Here is a 21837-nt window from a genome sequence, read left to right as displayed (position 1 = left end):
TGAAAAGACATGAAAGGTCATCTAGTGAAATGTGACTGTGACTAGAAAACACAAAGCAGGCACACGTGGGGACAGAGATATGGTGACAATCCTCGTCCAAGAGCCACATGGAGTATGAAAGGGGTCTTTTAACGGGCTCCAATGCAGGCTCCAAACACAGTCCTTGTGTTCAGATCCCACCACACCTTTCTAGCATCTGGACAAGCATTGCTGCTCATAACTAACAAGCTCTCTTCTCAGGTTGGCATTCCACAGGAATTGCTCAAGTGTTTTGCAACTGTCCAACCATCTTGATCTCCAAAATTTCCTGTAAAGATTTTTCAAAACATGGCCTTACTATTTTGTGTCATCTGATGTTGCCACGGCCAAACATTAAGAATCAAAACATTCTATCCCACTGTATTGGTAGAAAGCAACAAGGCAATTTTAAATCATTAAATATTGACTCATTTTATTAGTCACTTCATAATTTGTTTCAACCAAAAGACAATACACACAGCAGAAGTCTAATGCATCCCATGTAAATGTTCACATCTGTTAAGCTCCTCACTCACCTATGACTCAGCATTTACCTAAATTTTTCACATCTCAAAAATAGGTCTCCAGAATTTCAAGTGCCAACAGGTGCCCTGCCTCAAATGGTATGTTTTTCACTTTAAATTTGATGGGTTTGTATTTTAGTAGTTTTTTGTTTGCCTTTTTTTTCCTCTATACTGTCAAAGAGGTGGGATGGGGCTCTGTGTAAAATTTAAATTACAACATCACGAAAGAAAAAGGATATACAGGAGTAGAGTGAAAGTTAAAAGGGAAGTAGTCCAGCAGCTCCTTCCCTCACAGCCTCCAAGTAGAAAATAAACACATAAAATTGCACCAGCATCACTGCTGCTGCAGCTCACAGCTAGTACCAGCCTTAGGCGAGGCACTGGTACCTTTCCCAGCTGCTTCAGTATCTTCTGAGTTTTAGATCCAAGGTACTGTAAAGACAGTCCCCTCACTGCTATTGCTTCAATAAGTTGTTCAAGGCCATATTTTGTGCCATCAAGACCTGGACAAAGTCGACTCTTAGGACCTCTCCATGTCTTCTCCCCCTTCAGGCCCATTATGGCCACTATTGTTTCTGTCATTTTTTGACTGAAAATACATTCACTTAGAAAAAGACATCCAGTCTCTCCCAGTTCCAAAGCCTCCCATGCAGATACTAGTAAGATTAGCCATGAAGTCCATATCTTGCTGCCCTTATATTCCCCTTACACCGAAGCAAGGAAAACGTTGACCAGACCCTGTAATTGTTGCATTCAACCGGCGGGAAGAGGACTCAGCGTGTGCTTGGAGTGCCTCAGACGTGCGAGTACTCTCCAGAGGAAAACCACAGCAACAGCACAGAGCTTGGAATGCACATGGGGGTCAAGGAGCAAGCAGCATTATCTGGTATTGCAGATAGGGGAAGGTGTGAAGCCTGGCCTTCCTTCTTGTGTAATGTCAGCATCCATCCCTTAGTGAGGAGGGGAGAGCTCCAAGGACAACTGGAATGTTTGGCTGCTATAGAGGAGTACTTCATAGCCAAGGGATGGCTTCCTGCAAAGTGTATTTTGGGTACACACTCGCCTCCTCCTGCTCGACTCAAATACAGGACAAAATGCCCATTTCCCCACAGACACAGTGCAAGGGTGGCTGAAGGAGCCAAGAACGCAGAAAGAATTCACCCCACAAGCTTACCAGAGACAGACAGCTGCTCTAGGGGACAGAAAACAAGCATGACGAGAGGGACAACATACACTGTTCCCAACTCAGCTGCAACAAACTGGCCAGGCGAGAGACCATTTTCTTCTTCCTTCCCATCTAATTTCCTGTACCAGTGCTCTTTCCCAGCAAAACCAAAGGGAGAGTGAGGCATGCTGGCTTTCAGTACGAGTGATCATGTACAACTCTGTGAAGAGAATGGTAGAGCTTATGAGGAGTTCAGGAACCAAGGCAAAGACTTCCCATTAGCTTTTTATCCATAATGCTCTCAGAACTCACTGGGGTATGGATTTAACACACTCAGTCTTCAACACTGAGTATTAGCTAGTGGGGCAATGAATAACCACAACTGCAGTGAAAACGATTAAGCTAAATGCTCAGCACCAGAAATGGACCCTGATTCAGCCATTTCCTGCAAAACTGCCTGTTTCATGATGCTTCCAGCTAAGCACAGGATAGATCTCTCCACTGATAGCCAAGGCATGACCCTACCACAACCCAAAGTTAATTTTAAGGAAATCATATATTGTTCTTCTAGATTTTATAACCCTACTGATGCCAGTTCTAGGAAAAAAAAAAAAGCTCTTTGCTAGTCCAAAGGCCCAAAGCAGTTCAATCAGTAAGGTAGCAAAAATACCCTTCAAGAGAAGATCAATTTACTCCACTACACATGGACCAGCACTAAAATTAGTGTCAGTCCTACATTATATTACAACACTCAGTGGCCTCCTGCTCCCAATTCAAGGGCAGAACAGGTCTTCAGTTTTCCCTAAGTACACTGTGGATCACTCTTGCAATATTTTTGGCAAGTTCTGGAGCCCAGTGTTAGCACTTCTGTGGACACAAGAAGCTATGTCTAAACTTGTGCTCACAGCACTCAATGATTTGGAAAGCCCTAAAACAGAACTGAAGCAGAAGTGCCAAACCTTCAGCTTACCAGCACATTCAAAAATGAAGACCTAAGATAGATCCTAAAGAGCACTGAACATCTGGAGTTTGTCACACTGTGCTCGTCTGTCTTACACATCACCTCCTAAAGACTGCCCAGAACTGCACCAGCTCCCAGGAGTTCCTGCAGGGACATCCCTGAACACAGATTTCTGTGAGCTCAGAGAGGTACCAACCAGATCTTGCATCTCTGGATCCAAATACTCAAACAACTGGCTTCCGTTCAAAACACAGCTTAGTTACTTTCAGTCTGAATGTGAACTGGCACATTAATTCTGAAAGGGGAGCAAGGATCAACTAAGTAAAAAAATGGGAAAAGGTCTCTTTAAACTGCATGGTCTTTATTTCAGTGCCAATATTACAGATACAACACAAATATCCCAGTCAGAAGTAACTCAAATGGAACCCAGGGGGTCTACAACAGGCTCTGGAAATAAAATTGGGGAGAAGTTCTGGAATAACCAGGAAGAGCAACTTTGCAGCATAGTCTGTGATGAGTCTCCCAGCAGGAGCAAAGCCCTTGCCCAAAAACTGATCTACAAAACTGAATGTGTCTTTTCTACCCATAAACCACAACTAATAGGTCGAAAGACTTTGAAACCGTATGTGGTAGAAAACCAGCTGCTCCTTTTATCTCTACATCTCTCATAACTCACTTCACTTTCTGGGGAAGCTACAGAAGACTCTGAATCTGCATGACTGTGCCTACTGATGGAAGGAAAGAAAATTCAGGTGTAAGGGCTTCATTTTCAAGTACAGCACCGAAGCAATTTTACCAACTCTTACCAGCACCTCTTCTCCTGCACTGTGTTCCAGGTTTGCAGATGAACTCCAAAGGCCTCACTTGCTCTTGGTATGCAGCACATAACTAAGAAGTGCGTGTATACAATAATGCACTGAGTAGGTCATAAGAAGCCTCCAGCCCCTTAAGACCTAGGGGATACAAGAAGAAAGACGAAGGGCAGCCTGGCATTCCCCAAGACCCCATCTGAGTCCCAGATGAAAATGTGTGAAGGAATCCAGCTAGAAATGAATGACAACACGCCTTACCCACCCCAGGGAAAAAAAGACAGCAGAAAGAAGGAGCAACTGCTCACTTGCTGCAGAGAGAAGAAAGTTTCCCTGCTAGAAATTCCAGACTTCTCTTCCAACCAGGCTGTGTTCCTTTTTGAGAGGGAAGGAGGGTGGGGAAGGGGAGAAGGGAATGTTGCTTCTGGCTGTGAATGCATGTGTGAGGGAGTGCACAGTAGCCCCCACAAGCCACCAGCCTCATCAGCAGAGGAGAGGAGATTAATCTTAACAGATATGCTTCAAAGTCAGCAATCACTTCAGGAAAATTCCTCCTCATCAGCAGGTCTCTTTTGTTCCCCATGCCCATGGTGCAGTTTGGGGGATTGCCAAGGATCACAACCTTCTTCCCAGAGTTCTTTTGATTGGGTGGGATGAGAGTAAGAATGGTGCCAGAGCCTCATTGCCAAGACTGAGGGGGGAAGTTGTTGACTTCTGCTAGATCCTGCATTGCTGAGCCCTTGTGATTATATGTCAACTTGATCCGCATACGTAGTTGTTGCTACAAGAGAAAAGGGGGAAACAAAAAAACACAAAACAAATTCAGGTCTTCATTAAAGGTCAGAGACTCCCACCTCATCCAGTTCCTCTCCCCCACCCCACAAATACTCAACACTGACTTTTCCTGAACACAAGAGCTTGTTGGTGTGTGCAGGGTGAGCTACGACACTGCAGATAAACGCTCCATCTGGTGGGACATTCATTGGTCACTGTAGTTCTCAGATCAGGTACAAGCTCGTAGAAAAGTTACAGCACAACTTCTACCCATGTTTGTGTCTGCACTGGCCCTGCTCTTGCAAGCACTGAAGTCCTTAAATACAAAATTAACCTCCTTGAAATTCCAGTTAACAACAGAAAAAAGCAGGTGGCAGATCTGTACTCTGTTGCACTGCACTTGGGCCTGCAGGGAGAGATGGGCTGTCCATTCAATGCAGCAGTCTGGCAACTTCAAGTACTGCACAGCTCAGCAGCACTGTGAAGGATATAGCCTACGAAAGACTGGAAAGAGAATCTCTAAGAACATTCCCTTCTGCTGTAACTAAATGATGAAATAGCTCAGAGATCGCTTTACACTGTCATTTGGCTGTCACTCAGATACCAGGTGGCCCTTAAAAACAGCTAGAGTACAGCATGCTCCAGTTAGGTTCCCTATTCTCTCTCTCAAAAAATCCAAAAATAAAAAGCCAGAAGTTGATAATTTCTGTCTATTTTCTCCACACCTACAGGCAAATACACAAAAGGGATAGCAGAGGGAAAAAAGGAAGACAGTGACTGCTTCAACAAGGCTTAGGATAAAGAAGTGATGCTCTATGACTAATAGATCAACATCATCACTGTCACTTTTTGGTTTATTTGTTGTTTTGGAAAACTAGCCATTAGTTTCAATCCAGCATGATGGCTTTATTTTGCACCTCTGTACTCTGAAGTGTTCCTAGGAGTTGTGGCATTCCTACAAGAAAGCATGCCACTACCCTAGCTGTGCTTCACCTTGCAGGTCCCATTCTGGCACATTACAGGAAAATACCTAAACCCTTCAGAAAGTAACTTTCAAGGTGATCTTTGAAGGGTGCTCTACAGCATCACAGAGAAACTGGTAACAGATGTATATAAGACATAGAATAGTTAAGTCTTGTGGCTTAATATAGGCAGAGGTGAGCAGACTACATGGAAATAGAGGAAGATGCATGGAAACCACAAAAACTATGTACTAGAAGACTGACATTCAGTGAAACTTGGGCTGAAATTTGTGATTTTTTTTTCCTCGCTTGCACATCAATATAGCAGAAACACTTTACATCTAGAGCAGTACATCAGTTTTAACCTATGAAAAGCTTCACATGTTTTAAGTTCCTAGAGTCATTTAGGGTCATAAGGCTGTTTCAAAGAAAGAAATATGATCTCAATTTTATTTTTCTTTCTGATGCCATCTGAGCACTTGCAAACCCTCTTAAGGAGGAAATGTGGGCCACATCCCTCCCTCCCCTCAAGTCTGTTGTGTCCCAGTCTTGAAGCCTGTCTCTGAAGGCTGTAAAACAAATGGAATTACAATTACATCACTCCTGAAGATTCTTTCCATCAACTATTTAAAACTACACTCATCACATTAAAAACAAATGAGACTACTTAACAGACAATTTTAAGAATATGAATCAAGCTGCTTTTTTGTCTAAAAATATTTCAATAACACCACCCCAGATAGCAAGAACAAATGCTGAATATCTTTATGTGTCAAGATGCTTGCCTTCCAAACATTACTTTTACAACCCATAGAAACACTAGGTTAAGCTCCTCTGGCCATTTGAAAACTTAACCACTGCAATGCAAGACATGAATGACTTCAAGATAGCAAAGCTATTAAACTGTTTTAGCAGTATAACCAAATAAAGACCAAACCTGCGTCCATAACCTCCTGTGTTTTTCATAACTTTTTCCTAACTCTAACTGAAGTGACTGCCATGAAAAATGTATCATTCACTACCATTACTCCCTACCTCTCATCAGAGATGCACCCCTGACTGGCATTAAATGAATGATTACAAGACAGTATCTTCAACAATTCTTCTTGGAATCACTCACCTTCTGTGGATTCAGGACTTTAATGACCTGTGTGATGGTCCCAGAATTAAATGCAGGGATGACACTGCTGCTGGGAGACAGAAGCTGCAGCTGGAATGTCTGAAAATAGGGCAAAAAAAAACCCCATTTTGATCTGTAACCAAGTAAGAAATGACTTGTTTGCACTGAAAGGAAGCAAGGAAAAATTCAGTTTCTGGCCCTGAATAATCAGTTCTTGTATTCCCTATCTTGTTGTTCCCTAAGAACAACACACTCACTGGCCCACCTGCTTTCTATGCAAGTAGGATCCAGGTAACAAAAATAATAGGAGCTGAGGGCTTACTGCAGTGTACCAAGATCAGCAGCAATGCTTGCTTCCATGTGTTGCACTCAGAGAAACAGTCAGCACACCTCTAACTTCAGGACTGTTCTTTCCCTGATTGCTTCCTACGGTAGGTGCAAAACCTACTTGAATCCAAGTTAGAGGAATACTAGTTCCTAGAAATGAATGTACTTTCCCAAATTTGGAGAGCATTCCAGTAACATGCTGCTTCAATAGTCTGCTCTGCTATAAACTAGGCAATATCTGTCACTCGCATTTTGTGCTGCAGCTGAGTGCAAGGGGAAACAATTCACTTCCTTAAAAGAGGAATGCCATTAATCACCATATTGTGACTCATTTAATTTTTTATAAGCAACTAATAGCTTCAAAAGATTTTTTCTTTCATGTATTCATAGCTACAAAAAACACAGTATATTTCTTAGAAATTAAGAATAAAGGGTATGATTAGTGTCTCCAAAATACTGATTTTGACCCAAATGTTTTTTTTCCTGAGGTTTAGCCATTTTTCTAGAAAGTAGTGATTTCAAAACGCAATTTTGTCCAAGCAGAAGTGGTCCAATTTGATTAGAATCTGTGTTTTATTGCATTTACAACATGTACTTTCAGACTGGAAAGAGATGACCTAACTGTACACTAAGAGAAACTTGGAATAGTTCTCAGCCTTGTTTACCTTGCAAGTTTCTATCTACATGAAAGCACCAATTAGGAAGGGTTTGCAACTGGCCCTTCAGCTTCTCACTGTAGCTGCCCTAAGTGGCTCTACCTTTGGTACTGCAGCTTGGAAAACAAAATCTGTCATCTCCAGCTCTGTGCTGTTGGAGGCCTGTATCGTGATTACAGTGACACTAGGGTTGGTGTTCGACCTCTCAAAGGTGAAGTCAATCTTCAGCCCATTCTTGTTGTATGCAGTAATGGAGGGGATTCCTGTAGGAAACAAAAAAGCAGAAGACCTACAGAATCTGGAAATCATTCTCAACATCATAGTATGCACTGACTTGACCCCAGACTCTTCTGAAAATTAAACACACCCCCATGTGCTCCAGTATCTATGGCACACTTTCAAATTGCCTCCCTTTAATTTTTTTTTTTTTCTACTATTCCTTATTTCCTCTTCTAGTTAGGTGTTGGGGCACTTCAGGCAAAGGATTTACAAGGTCCCTAACCTGCAGCAATATCATTGAAGAGAGGCTGAGTTGTAAGTCCATCGAGCAGGAACGGAGGCTGTGCTATCTGGGGTGCAGGGGCAGATACTGGAGAACCTACAAGAAATGTTGAAGGATTAATACTTTGCTGTCAGGAAATGAAGAGTAATTACTCCTTTGCCAAAGACTGACTGCTGCATTTTGTATTTCTTTACATGAAGCTCTATAAATCACCTGTGTTGTCATCCTCCCCTTCTTTGCTTTCAAGAACTAGCAAGTATTCAGATGGAATTAATTCCTCACATCCCACAGTCCTCTCTGTAAAGGCTCACAGCATTCCCAGACTCAGGTGTGAAAATGCTCAAGTCTCACCAGCTAATCATGCAGAATCAACCTGTGACTTCATTCCCTAACTCCCACCTGCTAATATGGATCTTGGTAAGAGTAAATGTAAACACTAGGACTTAAAAGACAATGAAGAAGTAGCCCACCCTCATCCCATCCCAGGGATGAGAATGTAGACGTCTAAGAAATGCAGCCTGCTCACCTGTTAGGTTGAGGTCTCCCAGGAGGTCAAGCAGCTCCCCACCAGCAGTGGCTGGCTTGCTTGTAGGTGCAGTGGGAATTACAGGTGTTATATCACTTCCCCCCAACAAGTCCAATAAATCATTTGCCTAATGAGAGAGTGGATGTAATACTTACATATATTCAACGTTCTGCTACTTTTCCTTGCAAATGCAGTGTGTTCTATTTGTTCTCAAACTGAAGACCACCAGAGCTGATGGCCAGTTAGAGGGGTTCTTAGTTTCACTGTGATCCCATGCCCCACAAGAAATCTAGTTTCCATGCTTGAGGGACTGAAGAGATAGGGAATGACTGGGTTCATGCACACTAAGTTTGGGGAATCACAAAATATTCTGAGCTGGAAGGGACCCACAAGAATCATTGAGTCCAACTCTAAAGTGAATGGCCCATAAGGGGATCAAACACACAACCTTGGCATTATTAGCACCATAACCAACTGATACAATCCCACCCTGCTCCTCAGCCTACAATGACCTGTCCCACACACCTGTTCTGGACATTAGAGCCATCAGAGCAGAGCAATGATACAATCATCACCAGTCAGAAACAGCAAAGAAGCAGACAGGGCGAGGGAGATGGTGTCAGCTTGCTGTAGGCACAGGCTGGATCGTGGTCTGACAGGCAGTGGAAATTTATCCTGGCTCAGTTTCTGTTACCTGGTTAGCAGGCTGCAGTCCAGAGGGTGGAGGTTTGGTTTCCAGTACTGCTGTCTCTGTCTCTCCATTGGTCTGTACAATCTCAGCAGGGCCATTTGTGGTGACTTTCTCCATTACTGGCATTCTCTCAAGCAGTGCTGGCCTGAAAGAAGCTGACATAGTTACACTGTGCCATCTTCCTGCATCCCAATCCAAATACTTAGACATTCAAGAGCTGATATATACGGGAGAACCTGTCTTTTCCCTTAAGTTCCAACACAGGGGAACTGCAAAACTGCATGACAGTTTGAAGCAATCCCTGGCATTCTGTGCTAGTGCAAATACACTAGTTGATAGCTAAAAGACAAACAAGGCCTCCTGTCTCCTGCTTCCCCCCAGCACCTGACAAGCTCAGGCTCAAAGCAGGACAAATTCTTTGGCAGAGACAATCTCTGATCACAGAACAGTAACACAGGATACATTAAGTCCTTAAAACACTCCCTACCCCTGTAGAAGGGAAGGGATTCTAGTTCCTCTGTAACCTTAACAAAAATCACCAAAGTTCTCACAGCACACTGTCATCCACAGGAGATCAGAGCAGATAATGATCCTTTTCAAACACCAAATCTCTATCAGCACTTACCTCATGTGATCATATTTCTTGAAAAGTGCGTTATATTCCACAGCTCTCTGCTGCAGCTCCACATCAATGCTGCTGCCATAGATGGAAACTACCTTCTTAATGCGACTGTTGGGGGCAAGGGAAAACAAACACACCATGGAATTAGCAGCAATAAGCAAGGGATTAGCATGTGTCATCCTGAAGATGACACTGAGTTTCTGTTCAACAGGAGTCCACATAACTCATGTAAAACAGCAGTATCCATGTATCATCCATATATGAACTGTCCCTTCACAAAAGCATCAGCAGGTGAGTAATACACCACCTTAGGTATAGCATTAAAAAGCTCAACTACCCAGAGTGAGAAGTGTCCAACAGGAAACAAGGCTATTTTTCTCTCCAGCATCCAAAAAAGGAACGAGAAAAAACAGTCCACTGAAATTAAGGAGTTTTCAAGAAACAGCAGAATGGATTAAGTTCCCACACAGCAGAGGGCATCCCTAGAGAAAACAGTACCCACAGCTGACATTTCCACCATGTGAGCAAAGGAGGACTGTAAAAGCCAACAAGTAAGATGATGACTCTTGTAAATCACAAAAGCAGAACACGTTCAAGGAATACTCCTACTGAAGACAGCTGACGTCGGTATATTTGCAACAAAGCCCTGTGCAGTGTACCACCAAAGGGTACTCACTTGACAGTGCAGGTGAACCTTGTGGAAAGCTTCATGATGGCAGTGAGAGCATAGCCTCGTGTCACAGATGCAGACATATTAGATATCAGGACGCTTTCTAAAATATCAAGAACTTCATCCTCTGTTACCTGAAAAGGTACAGTGAGGTTAGGCTAAGACAGAGAGGAGGTTACAGCAAGCCTTCCAGACCATACTGTAAAAACCTGTCTCTTGCCTAATGGCCATGTCACACTCCTCTGCAACTCTGAGCCTGTAACATTATGTTCAGAGTGTGAGAGACACGCATCCAGGTGGAGATCTTATGGTATGAGTTTTAAAATACAGTTCCTGTTTCACACATTGAAGAGCAGGTTTATCACTGAAATACACTAAGACCCTAGCAGATTTCTTTCAAATCAGTTGGCACTAAAACCACACCATTCTGCCAGTTGTAGCAACACTCCACACGTCCAGTATTTATACAGTCCATGCGCCTGCAGCAGGGGAAGGAGATTCCTGTCCAGGGTCCATTACCATCATGGACATCAGTGCTAGGGAACTGCTGAAAGCACTCCCTTCACCTAGCCAGCAGCAAGTGGGTCCAGCCTCAGCCAGGTGTGCAGTTGCAGCTCCTTCCCAAGGCATACCTGTATTGGTTCCTCCTCTTCACACTGACCGGACACCAGAAGATCTCCATACTCTCCTATGCACCAGGAGGCAACTTGTACCAGGGGTTGCTGTTGGAAGAAAAACCAGAGAAAGCTAAGAGATGCCTGCATGATCAATTAAACCATCCGCATTTCCAGAGGCAAGCTTAGCCTTCCACAGCAGAAGAAAGAGGACTATCTGATTCAATCAAGAATTCCATAAGAGAATTGGAGAAACTAAAAAGAACACGAACTTATAGAAGACATACCTGCTCAGCAGTCTCTCCCCTGGAGCCAGACAATGTGATGCTGGCTTTCCCTGAGATGCTTAGTAAACATGCATAATTATTGCAGTACTACAAAGAAACTGAAGCCAGCTGTGTTTGGTTTTACCTGGGAGTAATCTCCAAGGATGGCTTTGTAGAGTCTCTGCACAGTGTAGGCATGCATCTCCACGCTATTAGTTATTAACTGGATCAGATTGGGAACAGCATCATCACGAACATAACTTCCTGCCTGCAAGAACAATTGTTAGGTTTTACTATCGACCTTCTTAGAGCAACACTCAGCAGCTGTGATACCCTTCACAAAACCACCTGATGCATCTGGAAATAAAAATCAACCCTTTCATCCATGAGCACTTTATGGTTGACTTTGAGCAACCTCAGGGGGGCAGAAGTACAGGACAGTACATTTACCAACAAATGAAGCTATACTCAGAGAAATCCACACTACAGATACCCTGAAACTGCAAGAGGATAGAGTGCAGAAATAAATACAACCTTATGAGTGGTTTATCTAGCAGACAAGAAAAGGCAATTACTCTCCTGGAGAAAGTAATCTGAGAACAATTCTCACAGCCAACCTTCCAACAGAAATTAATCCTCACTTCAGACAAAACTTCTCTCTGTTTCAAGGTGACAAAAGAGCATCCCAGCCCGACTTATTTCTTTCTGAACTTCTCAAATTTGAACACTCATACTGATAAATCTCTTCTCATTCCTTTGCCTCACAGAACACACTGCCTACCCAAGTTACCAAGATCTCTTCCCTCGGTTGCCAAAGCACTGCTCCAGTTCCACCTCAGCTGTGATGTTTATAGATAAATTCAAGCAGATAAAAGAGTAATAATTAAACCCAAAGAAGGTGAACTAGAAGGCTGTTGACACGGTTTCATTAAAAAGTTTTGATAAACTCAACTTGGAGTAATTCCAAGAAACTCCTTCACCCCCTTTCTCTTTGCAAGTCATTCCAGGCTGCATTCACTCTCCTCTGAAAGGACTGTATATTGGAATCAGACACTACAAGAGCTGTCCTTAGAAGCTACTGTGATTACTGCAGTAGAAACACTGCTACACACTGTTACTCTTGTGTGTTTCTGAAATAGTACAGTTCTTCTAAAAAAAAAAATCACTCAGTGATCCAAGGCAGCCAGTCAGAAATATGCAAACTCAGTAAATATGACTAATCATAAGTACGCTTCCTCTATGTATTTTAACATTTGTTATCTGCCAGCCTTTAGAAACATCTCCAACTTGATGGTAACTTCCTCCAGAATTAGGAAAATTTTATGTAGTCACGCACAAGAGAGGCAATTTCACTTACCGTTGTTAAGACTCTCATAATTGTGTCTATGTGCCAGCGCTTGGAAGGAGCATATCTGACAAAATTAAGAAAACAAAGTTAACAAAGAAAACAAAGAAAAGTTAGAACAGTAACTGCCAGTCTTCAACACCAGAAAGAAACCCAGCATCATCAGAACTCCCCCTTTCAGTTACTTCCTGGCCCACTGCTTTGTGAGGAAGGACACCAATACTGAGGGAGGGCTACAACTGACAAACCACACATAAATCAGTGAACAGAGAGGAAACGAATCAACACATTCTCTCTTGGGAACAAGCAGGGAGAGAAACAACACGAAAGGTGTTCACAATCCCGAGGATGTACCAAAAATTATTAGCAAGTAAAACAACGCCATACTTTTCAGCTGCAAGAAATATTCCAGATGCACAGTCTGCCTTGAACTCTGGTTCACAAGAATCTAGGAAATACAGTAACTCCTTCATCATTCCACGGACATTGTTCCCATTAACAAGAGCGAAACTCAGTTCCATTGCACGCCTAGGGCAAGAGACAGAAAACCAATCAAGTAACTTCACCTAGTGAAGGAAGTAAAAAAACCCCAAATCCAGCTACAAAAATGCAGTTAACTTTTAATTAAGAGGAGATCAATACTTACTAATCCTGTGAGAACAGCCCTTCACATTTAATGCGCAGTATTTTTTGTTGTTCATAAGCAGACAAATATCCACTCTCCAAAAAATTAAGGGGGAGTGGGGCTACGGGGTGCTCTAGAAACATCTATCCATATGTTAAAGATAGCTTAAGGCTAGCAATATCTTTCAGCAGCCAGAGTCCAACAGGATTAAAGTCTAACTGTCCAAGTGTAATTAAATACTGGTCATTTCTGACACACACCTGTAACAATTAAAGCATGCCACAACAACTGTAACAATTAAAGCATGCCACAGCATATTTTCTCCACCTTCAGGGATCCAGAACAGACCTGTTTCCAATTCCATATATTAGAGATTCAAATACAGTAGAGATTTAAAATATTAACTGAGAAGCTTTACTGTATCCAGTTGGATAAACTGGATACAGTAAAGCTTCTTATACTGTAGCACAAGATTTCTAGAACCCAAAGTTACCCTGGTATTGTTTATTCCTCCTCAGCACAGACCTGCTGACACCACAACTAGTCAGAGTACTAGCTCCTTGCTATTCCTTTTCGTGCACATTGAGAGCTCAGAGGCTACTCCCAGACCCTTCTACTTGAAGCTTCTGTAGTTGACTTTAGCACAGGTGTCTCATTCTTCTGCCATATTTTTGAATGAAGACTACTAACTTCAGATGTGATTGATTTCTGCACAACTTTGCAACAGCTGTATTCAAATGCATTAAAACAGGCTTGCTAAATAACCCTGAGTGAATTTTAATATGGAACTGGGCACACACTATTTGTTCTCAAAAATCTGAGAACATCCAGACAGCACTAGTTCTCTACATTTTCCTAGTTATTATCGTAATTAGGATTTTTACAGAATGGTGAATTGTAAATGTGTTACTTTGCTTTTTACCCAGCGAGTACCCAGGGACTGAAAAAATACAGAGATATTCAGAATTAGGTTGGAAATACCAAACTAAATTGCTACCTTTTAACATTTAAATCTGTGTTTAGCTGATGACCTACACAATTATTAGAACTGTTTCCATCCTTCCAACTAGTTCCCAACTCCCTTATACCTGTCCATACTGGGTTACAAGTTTTCCCTGTTTATGTTTAATATTTCAGTCACTTTATAGCAGATGCATCAATACTGCAGCTGTGCAGGAATACAATGTTGTCTTCATACCAGGCATTTATCTCAGCACATATTGCTTACCTTCAGTCATATTACATGGTTCATTCCTGTCACAAGGCTCTTAATCATGCAGTTTAATCAAATCAAGCAGAAAAAAAGACTTTAATTAAATGGCCAAGCCATTCTGAATTATGCTACATGGACCAAATATGAACTGCACCAGTTACAAGATGATGAGCAGAAGCCATGCTTCAGATAACCAAAAGCAGATATCATGTCCTTCCCTCAAGTCCTTGAAGCTTGCTGCCCGAGGACTCTGACATATATCCAGTCAATATAATGCTTCAATGAAGACAGTGCATTGTCAGCAGCATGAGTGTCAGCATGGCAACATTGTGCTCTGCTGATGGATCACTCAAAGGCTTCATCCTCCAACAGCACTCAGACATGAAGCTCAGTTGTTTGTAGCCTACCTGTGTTTTCCTAGCAAGTGCCAATAAAACGTTTTTGTTGCCTTCTACCCAAAATCTAGATAAGGCTCTGCTGTTCCACAACCGAGCCCCATGCTGCCTCTGACACCAAACAATGGCAGCCTGGCTTGCTCAGCATTTAAGATACAAATTTGTGGTTTGGGATAGTTTGCAACTGTAAAGAGAGATTACATGATACCCAGTACATAGCAGTTAAAAGTAAGTTTCAGAAGCAAGACAAATCCATTTTTTTTCCTGTTTTACACATGTTAGTCTGAGAAGAGCTGTTAAAAAAATCTACAGCTGATTCAAAGATGGGCATAAGTTTGAAGAATAACTATCAGAATGAGGATCTATGGTGTATCTAATCAGTTTGAGTAGATGGAAAATAAGAGGTTGAACAATTCTGAGGGTGTATTCACATGATGAGTGCTCAGTGGAATTCTGGCCTGTAGCAGAGAGATTCTATGAAATGCAGCAGGAAAAATGCTGCTGTCCCCAACACTGCATGCTGTATGCTCCACTGAGCCCAGACCTTTCTTTGCAACCCAGTTACAGAAAGAATAATGAGGAGGAGGAGAGAGTTCTGAAATAAAGAACAAGAAATCAAGAAGCTGAAAGACTCAGTTTAGAAGAGCAGCCTTCCACATACGCTGGGCAAAGTGAGACCAAACAGTTCAAGAATTTCCATAAGTGACAGAAACAGGAGGGAGTTACTATCATGAGTAAAAGGAACATAACTGAAGTAATGAGAATAAACTGGAAGAAATTAAGACCGAGTACAAGACAAAGTATTTCTCTGGTGAGAAGTAAGGTTGCAAGCTTTCCCAATGCCCAGAGAAGTAGCAACACACTACTTAAATGACAAATGAACACCAAGAATGATAAAAGGATGTGGTTTGTACACAAATTGTTTGAGCAATCAATTAAGTCTGAATTATACTACTCCATAATATATCTAAGAATACATTATTTGGATGACTTAACACTGCTCCAAGACAACATGGCACTGCCCGTTCATCTGGGAAAGAAAACCAACACGGAGTAAATCAGAGTAGCTTTGATCATAATCATAGTGCATAGAGGCTTTCCATCTTGCTGAGAGCACACAAATCTAATCTCCACTGATATTGCATTCTGGAAAAATTCAGGCAAACAGAATTTTTTTCCCCCCATGAATAGTAACAGCAGCTTTCCAAAGAAGGTGGAAGTATATCTGCATTATCTTGTTTGAATTATGGAACTGTATTATACCTTCACAGTAGTCTCACTTACAGTTCCCCAGGATTATTGTAATTTTCCCCTATGCTCTGCTCACTTCCCACAGACTGTCAATCTCAAGAGTCTGTTTCACTGAGAATCTGATTACCTTTTAATGGAGACATCCAGATCCTTCAGGCAGTCCACAATGGTGCTTCGGTGTCGCTGTACTGCATTATGGTCTGTCTGCACAGTTTTCAACAATGACGTCAAAGCTACATATCTGCAAACAGGACATAAGATCATCAGTAGCTGACAGGAACCATTTAATTTGTATGCACAGACACTGTCCCCTTGCCCCAAACCTAGTCTTATCTTGCAACTGAATAGGATTCTCTTGCACTTGGTAATGAATGAAAACCCTGTAGGGGACTTCCTGACCTATCTTCACAGGCGAGCTACCACACGAAATTGTAACATGCCTCCAACTTATCAACTAACAAGGGCAGGGCCACAGATAAGATTGGCATAGAGAAAAGAACACACCAAGAAAAAAGCAAGCTCAACAGCCACACTAACCCCAGGAGCAGTGATCCCAACATGGTCTCCTGGAAGGCTTTACTTCAGCATCATCTTTGTGTAATTGCTTCTCACATATTTTAAATTGGGTGTTGTCAAAACACATTTTGTACAACTTACCTAATATTTTTGTCGTTGTTTAATAAGAAACGGCCTAGGATGTTAATGGCTAAGACCTGCAGAAAGAGTTAGGGAAGATCAATGATCTAAAAGGGCTGCTGGTTATCTTCATCATTTCATGATGACTTCAAAGGCAACATGTCAAAACTAGCATTGCGGTTCTTAGCCAAAAAGAGCTCTAGAAGCTGCCGAAGCAGAGGACATGCTAAGGGATGCATCACAGGCTCTCACTTGCACTCAGGACATGCACTCTGCAGGAAATTTTGCCTTTTCGTTTTTATTTTAAGAAATCCAAACACCCTCTCTCCTCCAAAACAAGCACCCTTTCTGCAAAGGTTACAGACTTATCTAGAGTCAGATGCAGAACTGTGTTATAGTGAAACAACCTTGCTTCATGTCCTCCACACAAATTACTCTAATACAATCCTAGGAAAAAGAAAAGGCCACAGCAAAGGCAACTTACTCTCAGGCCACTCTCAGATTTTATATCCATAATAGTCAGCACAGTTTCATAGAGAATGGCATTTCCCACATTTTTACTTGTTTCTGTATTAGTGGCAACCTGCAGAAAGGAAACAAAATAACTTCAATGCATTCAAAGCAGATCCCCTTTGTGCTGCTCTGCAGAACAGGCAGCAAAAGTAACCAACCCCTACAAAATAGCATCACACTTGTAAATATTCATCTCTTTCAACAAAATTTCACTCAGCACAGCAAGCAGCTGTATCCTCACTAGTGCTGCAGAACCTAAATTATTAAGAAACTATGAGAAAGTTTCAACCAATCATCAACCTTGCAGACCTTACCTGTGCAAGTATATCATTCATTGCTTCACTAGAATCATCATCATTTCTCCCTAAAATTCTTAGTAACCGCAGGATTCGTACCTATTTTATAAAACAAAGCAAAGAAAAGCTTGGATGGCAGTGTTTGACAGAGGGTCGTAGTGGCAAAAAAGCAAAAGAAGCTGCTGATTTCCACTCTTAAGCAAAATGCTTATGCCAGGTAAGAACTTTATCAACAAAAACAGGCTTCTGCTGTGCTTATTTTCTTCCCACTAGCCAGAACTGTTCAGAGTCCCCTCTCTACCAGGCACAGCCTTCCAAAATGAATACGCGCTGCTTCTTTCTTTTGTCACATAACATGGTAAAGCACTACAACTGCTGGTTAAACTAAGGCAGGTGTCTTTCACTAGGGCAGATGAACAGCATTTGCACAATCAGCTCAAAGGAAGACCAAAGAAGCCTTAAAATCAACACAGGTGTGGCGGTAACCACCTCATCACACATAAGGCTCAAAACAGAGTCCTAGAATTAAAGCTATCAGTCACTGTTTGCATCAGTTCTTACCTGCAAAAAGGGGTCACTGATCCCAGACACATCATGCTCTGGTGAATATCCAGACATGATAAGGTTCTTCAGAATACGAACTAATTGGGGAACAAGCTGCGAAGAAGAGAGTTGTCCTATTAGGGCACTGTTGTTTCCCTGACCCCAGCTTTGAAGCAAGGTCCAAGAACAAATCTTGTATTTGAAAGCAAGTCAGGCTCTGGATTCTTCCACAAAGTTCAACTTGCACACCTAGAGCTGATGCTCTATGAATACCTCCAGCTTGGCCAAGACTCAACTAGAAACAGTTAAGCTGGGACCAGAGCACCATATTGTGTCTTCAAAGTAGTAAATCTACATCTGTGGTATAGTGTAAAAAGAAAACCAGCCTAGTTTCCCTGTCATCTCCTTTTGTTCCTACCTTGGCTCTTCAGGAACTACAAACTCCTCTGAAAACATGCATTTCATGAAACACACAAAATTAACCCTCAACTTCCTGTATCTGCCTTAAAGAGGAAACAGGAGGGTGCTGCAACATCTTCCCTCCAGACATAGTAACAGACAAGTGGAGCATTCCTGGAATCCTTATTCACGTTTGCTTTGCCTTCCAACATGCATGAATTATCAGGACTGAGGACAGAACAAAGGTAAAAATTACAGCTGTGGAGATTGGTTAAGGGCCACCCACCCCTGCCCCCATCTTCCGGAAAACAAATTACACTCATTTTAGAATGAGCTGAAGACTATCAGCACTGCAGTTGGACTGGGTAGCTCCTTGCAGCACAGAAAGCCTTTACAGCCTCTTACAGGCAGTTAACTGGCTGTCCTGCTCCTTTCTGGGAATTACCCAAAGTTGCCCCATGATTCAGACAAAACACAAAGCCCAGGGCTACAACTTGCACAGGCACAAAAAAAAAAGAAAAATCTGTCAAGAATTCCTCAAATGAGGGAAGGCTTGAGGAAAGCAAGTTGATGTTCGCAGAAGGCCGCAACTGAGATTCAGAGATGCCATGGATGAAGAGATTTAGTGACAAGACCAGCACACAAAGAGCATTAGACAGGTACAGATGATCTAAGCATGTGGCATCAATCACAGCTGTGTCATTCAGAGGCACTGCCTCACAAGGGACAAACATCTACAGATTCAAGGCAAACATGCACCATCTAGAAAAATTAACTCTTACCTTTTCATTCTAACTCAGCAGGATTCCAAACAGACAAAAGGGACAAAACAGATGAAGCAAGCATTAGGGATAGGTCAATGTTATACCATTCACAGCATAACAACTATAAGAAATAGCTAGAAAGAATGCCCCAGTGATAAAATTTTGTGCACTCAGCTCTTCTCTCTTTTCCCATAGCTATCACATTAACCAAGCAATTAGTAGCAGGGATGGTACCTGCAAAATGAACCTCATCTGACTTTTTTTCCTGCTTTGACATTTACAAGCAAGGCAAGGGAAGATGCATGCCAAAATGCTAAGATGCACCAAAGAATGTACAGTTTTAAATCCCTAATGATACAGACAAAGAAGAAAGTAAATGGGCATGCAAATAAACAAACACCTTCGAGACTTTTCAGAGGACCAAATGGCTTGCTCTGTTCTACCAGCTTTGTTCAATTTCTCCTTTTTGATCAAGAATTTAGAATGACAATCAAGGCAATTTTCAGGTGCTCTTCTATCGGTAGTCTTTCACATGGCAATAATACAGCAGATTATAGCAAACAACACAAGGAAGTCAGGAGGCTGATGGGAAGCAAACATTCCTAACCAGAGGAGGAAGAGTGACAGTGACTCTCAAACCCCTAAATTAAAATGGAAAATTGTGTAGCATAGTATGCATCAGGTATGAGGTATCTATACAACTAGAATTTAGATGGGTGTTTTTGAACTGAGTGCATATAACTGTTTGGCTGTGGTTAAGGCATTCAGGTGTTGGTATAAGCTTCAGTTTTTCATCTTACTCTCTATGCTTACTTCATTTGTGATTCCAGTGTCACCATGCAATTAGATAGAAGGATTGAGGAAAAACCTAAGGGACCATCAAGGACAACTTTAAATCTAACTCTAGGATGAGTTACAGCACAATCTTAAGACTGATTGTTTGTAACTTAACCACTCGGTGAAGGGGATTAGGCCTGGATACACATGAAATTCCCACATTTAATGATTAAAAAAATAATTTAGCAAACAGACAATATCATTAAATTCTTCACCCAAACAGTTGTAATGATTTTACTAGAAGGCCATGAATATTAACTTTGCAATATTACCAGTTCACACTTACCTTTCTAAAGTGTGCAAGCATGTCTGGGCTTCTCTCACACATCTCTGTGAGGAGAACAACTGATGTGTGAAGAACACCTAAAGGTGAGGGAGGGGGGAAAGAAAAATATATCTCCATTTAACATCATTCCACTGGCTCTAGACATTTGATAAACATCACAAGGAAACAACAGGAAATCATTAAAAATGTTCTTGAATTCAACATATCATATCTTGTAGCTGTGTCCAAGGGAAAGCAGATAGCAATGTTCTCCTGTCTTAAAGCTGCAATTAAAGGCCAAGGCAGGAGATAAATTGGACTTGGTCTGCAGAAACTCGCATACTAAACATACAGTAATGGTCATAGTTGGGCTCCTGCCCTCTAAGGTCTCTTCTAAAACCAACCATTCTATGATTCAATACAAATGTAGGACTCCAGAGGGACAGCATGTGTTAATTGCATTGTGGGTGTCAAGTTCCTCACGCTTCCTTCTGATTTTCTCTTCTGATTTGGGTTGCCTAGCAGACCTTCTGTCACCTTCCTCAGGAGGCCTCAGAACTCCATTTAAAGAAAGACTTTTACACAAAAATAATACCTCCTAAGAAGCCTAAGAAGCCGCTTCCTTAGAGTCACTTTAGGCAGTGTACAGGATAAAAATCAAATGTTCCCATTTCACCCACTCTGAAGTGTATCAAAACACAATGAAAGAGTTCCTTTTGTCACCTATGCCATGTTAAAGTCCTGTTGACTAGCAGAGTCATACACATCTCTTCCTTCTAAATGACATTTGCATTCACTGTGTAGAAATGGAAAGAAACAAATCATACAAATACACCTCTGAAGTTCCCTCCAAACAAAAGGCTTAGGTAGCAAGTGCACGATCCTCTAGAGAATGGCCTAGCCTTGCTAAGTACAATCTCAGCTATTACCATGGTTCTTCTCGTTCAGCAAGTTTTTGGTGGCTGGCAGGAACATCTCCATAAGTTCAGGCACCTTTCTGATGACATGAACAGCGCACAGTGCTGCCTGGATAGGAAAAACACTTTTTACTACACACTGCAAAGACAACAATACCTATTTTGGGAATATCTAGCACAGTGGGAACTATAACAATCTTCATGATAAACAAAGGCCTGGCACATTTTTTCATCTCTCTATTACAAGTGTTACTCAACAGCATTCCAGAAGAGAGTTCAATAAATGGGGAGCACTGAACTACAAACTAATACTCCCCCTAGTAATGGTTCATTTTTACATTATTCACATAAGAAGTGCTATTATTTGCAAAGCAGCTCTGCCTTTAATAGGGCTACTTCAGCCTGTCTTCTTCTTGCTGGGAAGGAGATAATGCATTGGAAAAAAATAATTAAACTTACTGTAAAATTATGGCTTATTTACTTTCCCTCCTTCCCCCAAAAACAACTTCCTCCTGGAGGTGGTGGGTACTATGAGAAACAAAACTACATTTCCAGGGTTTTTTGAAAAAACACGTGCCTATTTCTTCTAGGATGGAGAAGCAACAGGAGACACTATTCCCTGCAACTGCCT

At 41.8% G+C, this 21837-nt stretch overlaps 1 protein-coding gene and 1 non-coding gene across 4 annotated transcripts in view; both read right to left on the bottom strand.

Moving 5' to 3' along the window:
- Positions 1 to 424: 424 nt before the first annotated feature.
- AP1G1 (adaptor related protein complex 1 subunit gamma 1) overlaps positions 425 to 21837 on the bottom strand; it is a 38008-nt gene continuing 16595 nt past the window's right edge. The window contains exons 4-23 of one of the 3 annotated variants that reach the window (XR_013183981.1): positions 21219 to 21315; positions 20311 to 20387; positions 18043 to 18138; positions 17500 to 17580; positions 17157 to 17255; positions 16694 to 16749; positions 16164 to 16277; positions 12940 to 13080; positions 12565 to 12619; positions 11353 to 11475; positions 10960 to 11049; positions 10334 to 10461; positions 9661 to 9765; positions 9039 to 9180; positions 8345 to 8471; positions 7819 to 7914; positions 7419 to 7579; positions 6334 to 6432; positions 3475 to 4258; positions 425 to 1927 (exon numbers count right to left, since the gene is read on the bottom strand). Coding sequence is in view for 2 of the 3 variants with exons in the window: in XM_054640630.2 (XP_054496605.1) it covers positions 4157 to 4258; positions 6334 to 6432; positions 7419 to 7579; positions 7819 to 7914; positions 8345 to 8471; positions 9039 to 9180; positions 9661 to 9765; positions 10334 to 10461; positions 10960 to 11049; positions 11353 to 11475; positions 12565 to 12619; positions 12940 to 13080; positions 16164 to 16277; positions 16694 to 16749; positions 17157 to 17255; positions 17500 to 17580; positions 18043 to 18138; positions 20311 to 20387; positions 21219 to 21315 (1989 nt within the window). In the remaining variant the exon portion in view is untranslated. Of the gene's footprint in view, positions 4259 to 6333; positions 6433 to 7418; positions 7580 to 7818; positions 7915 to 8344; positions 8472 to 9038; positions 9181 to 9660; positions 9766 to 10333; positions 10462 to 10959; positions 11050 to 11352; positions 11476 to 12564; positions 12620 to 12939; positions 13081 to 16163; positions 16278 to 16693; positions 16750 to 17156; positions 17256 to 17499; positions 17581 to 18042; positions 18139 to 20310; positions 20388 to 21218; positions 21316 to 21837 lie in introns of all 3 variants that reach the window. The other 2 variants (XM_054640630.2, XM_054640633.2) reach the window with 2 other exon arrangements.
- LOC129125610 (small nucleolar RNA SNORD71) lies at positions 14680 to 14766 on the bottom strand. The gene has a single exon (XR_008534975.1). It is a non-coding gene; the product is annotated as a small nucleolar RNA SNORD71 (small nucleolar RNA).

Source organism: Agelaius phoeniceus, chromosome 12 (assembly GCF_051311805.1).
Source record: "Agelaius phoeniceus isolate bAgePho1 chromosome 12, bAgePho1.hap1, whole genome shotgun sequence".
NCBI lineage: Eukaryota > Metazoa > Chordata > Aves > Passeriformes > Icteridae > Agelaius > Agelaius phoeniceus.
This window is presented reverse-complemented; position numbering and strand designations above follow the sequence as displayed.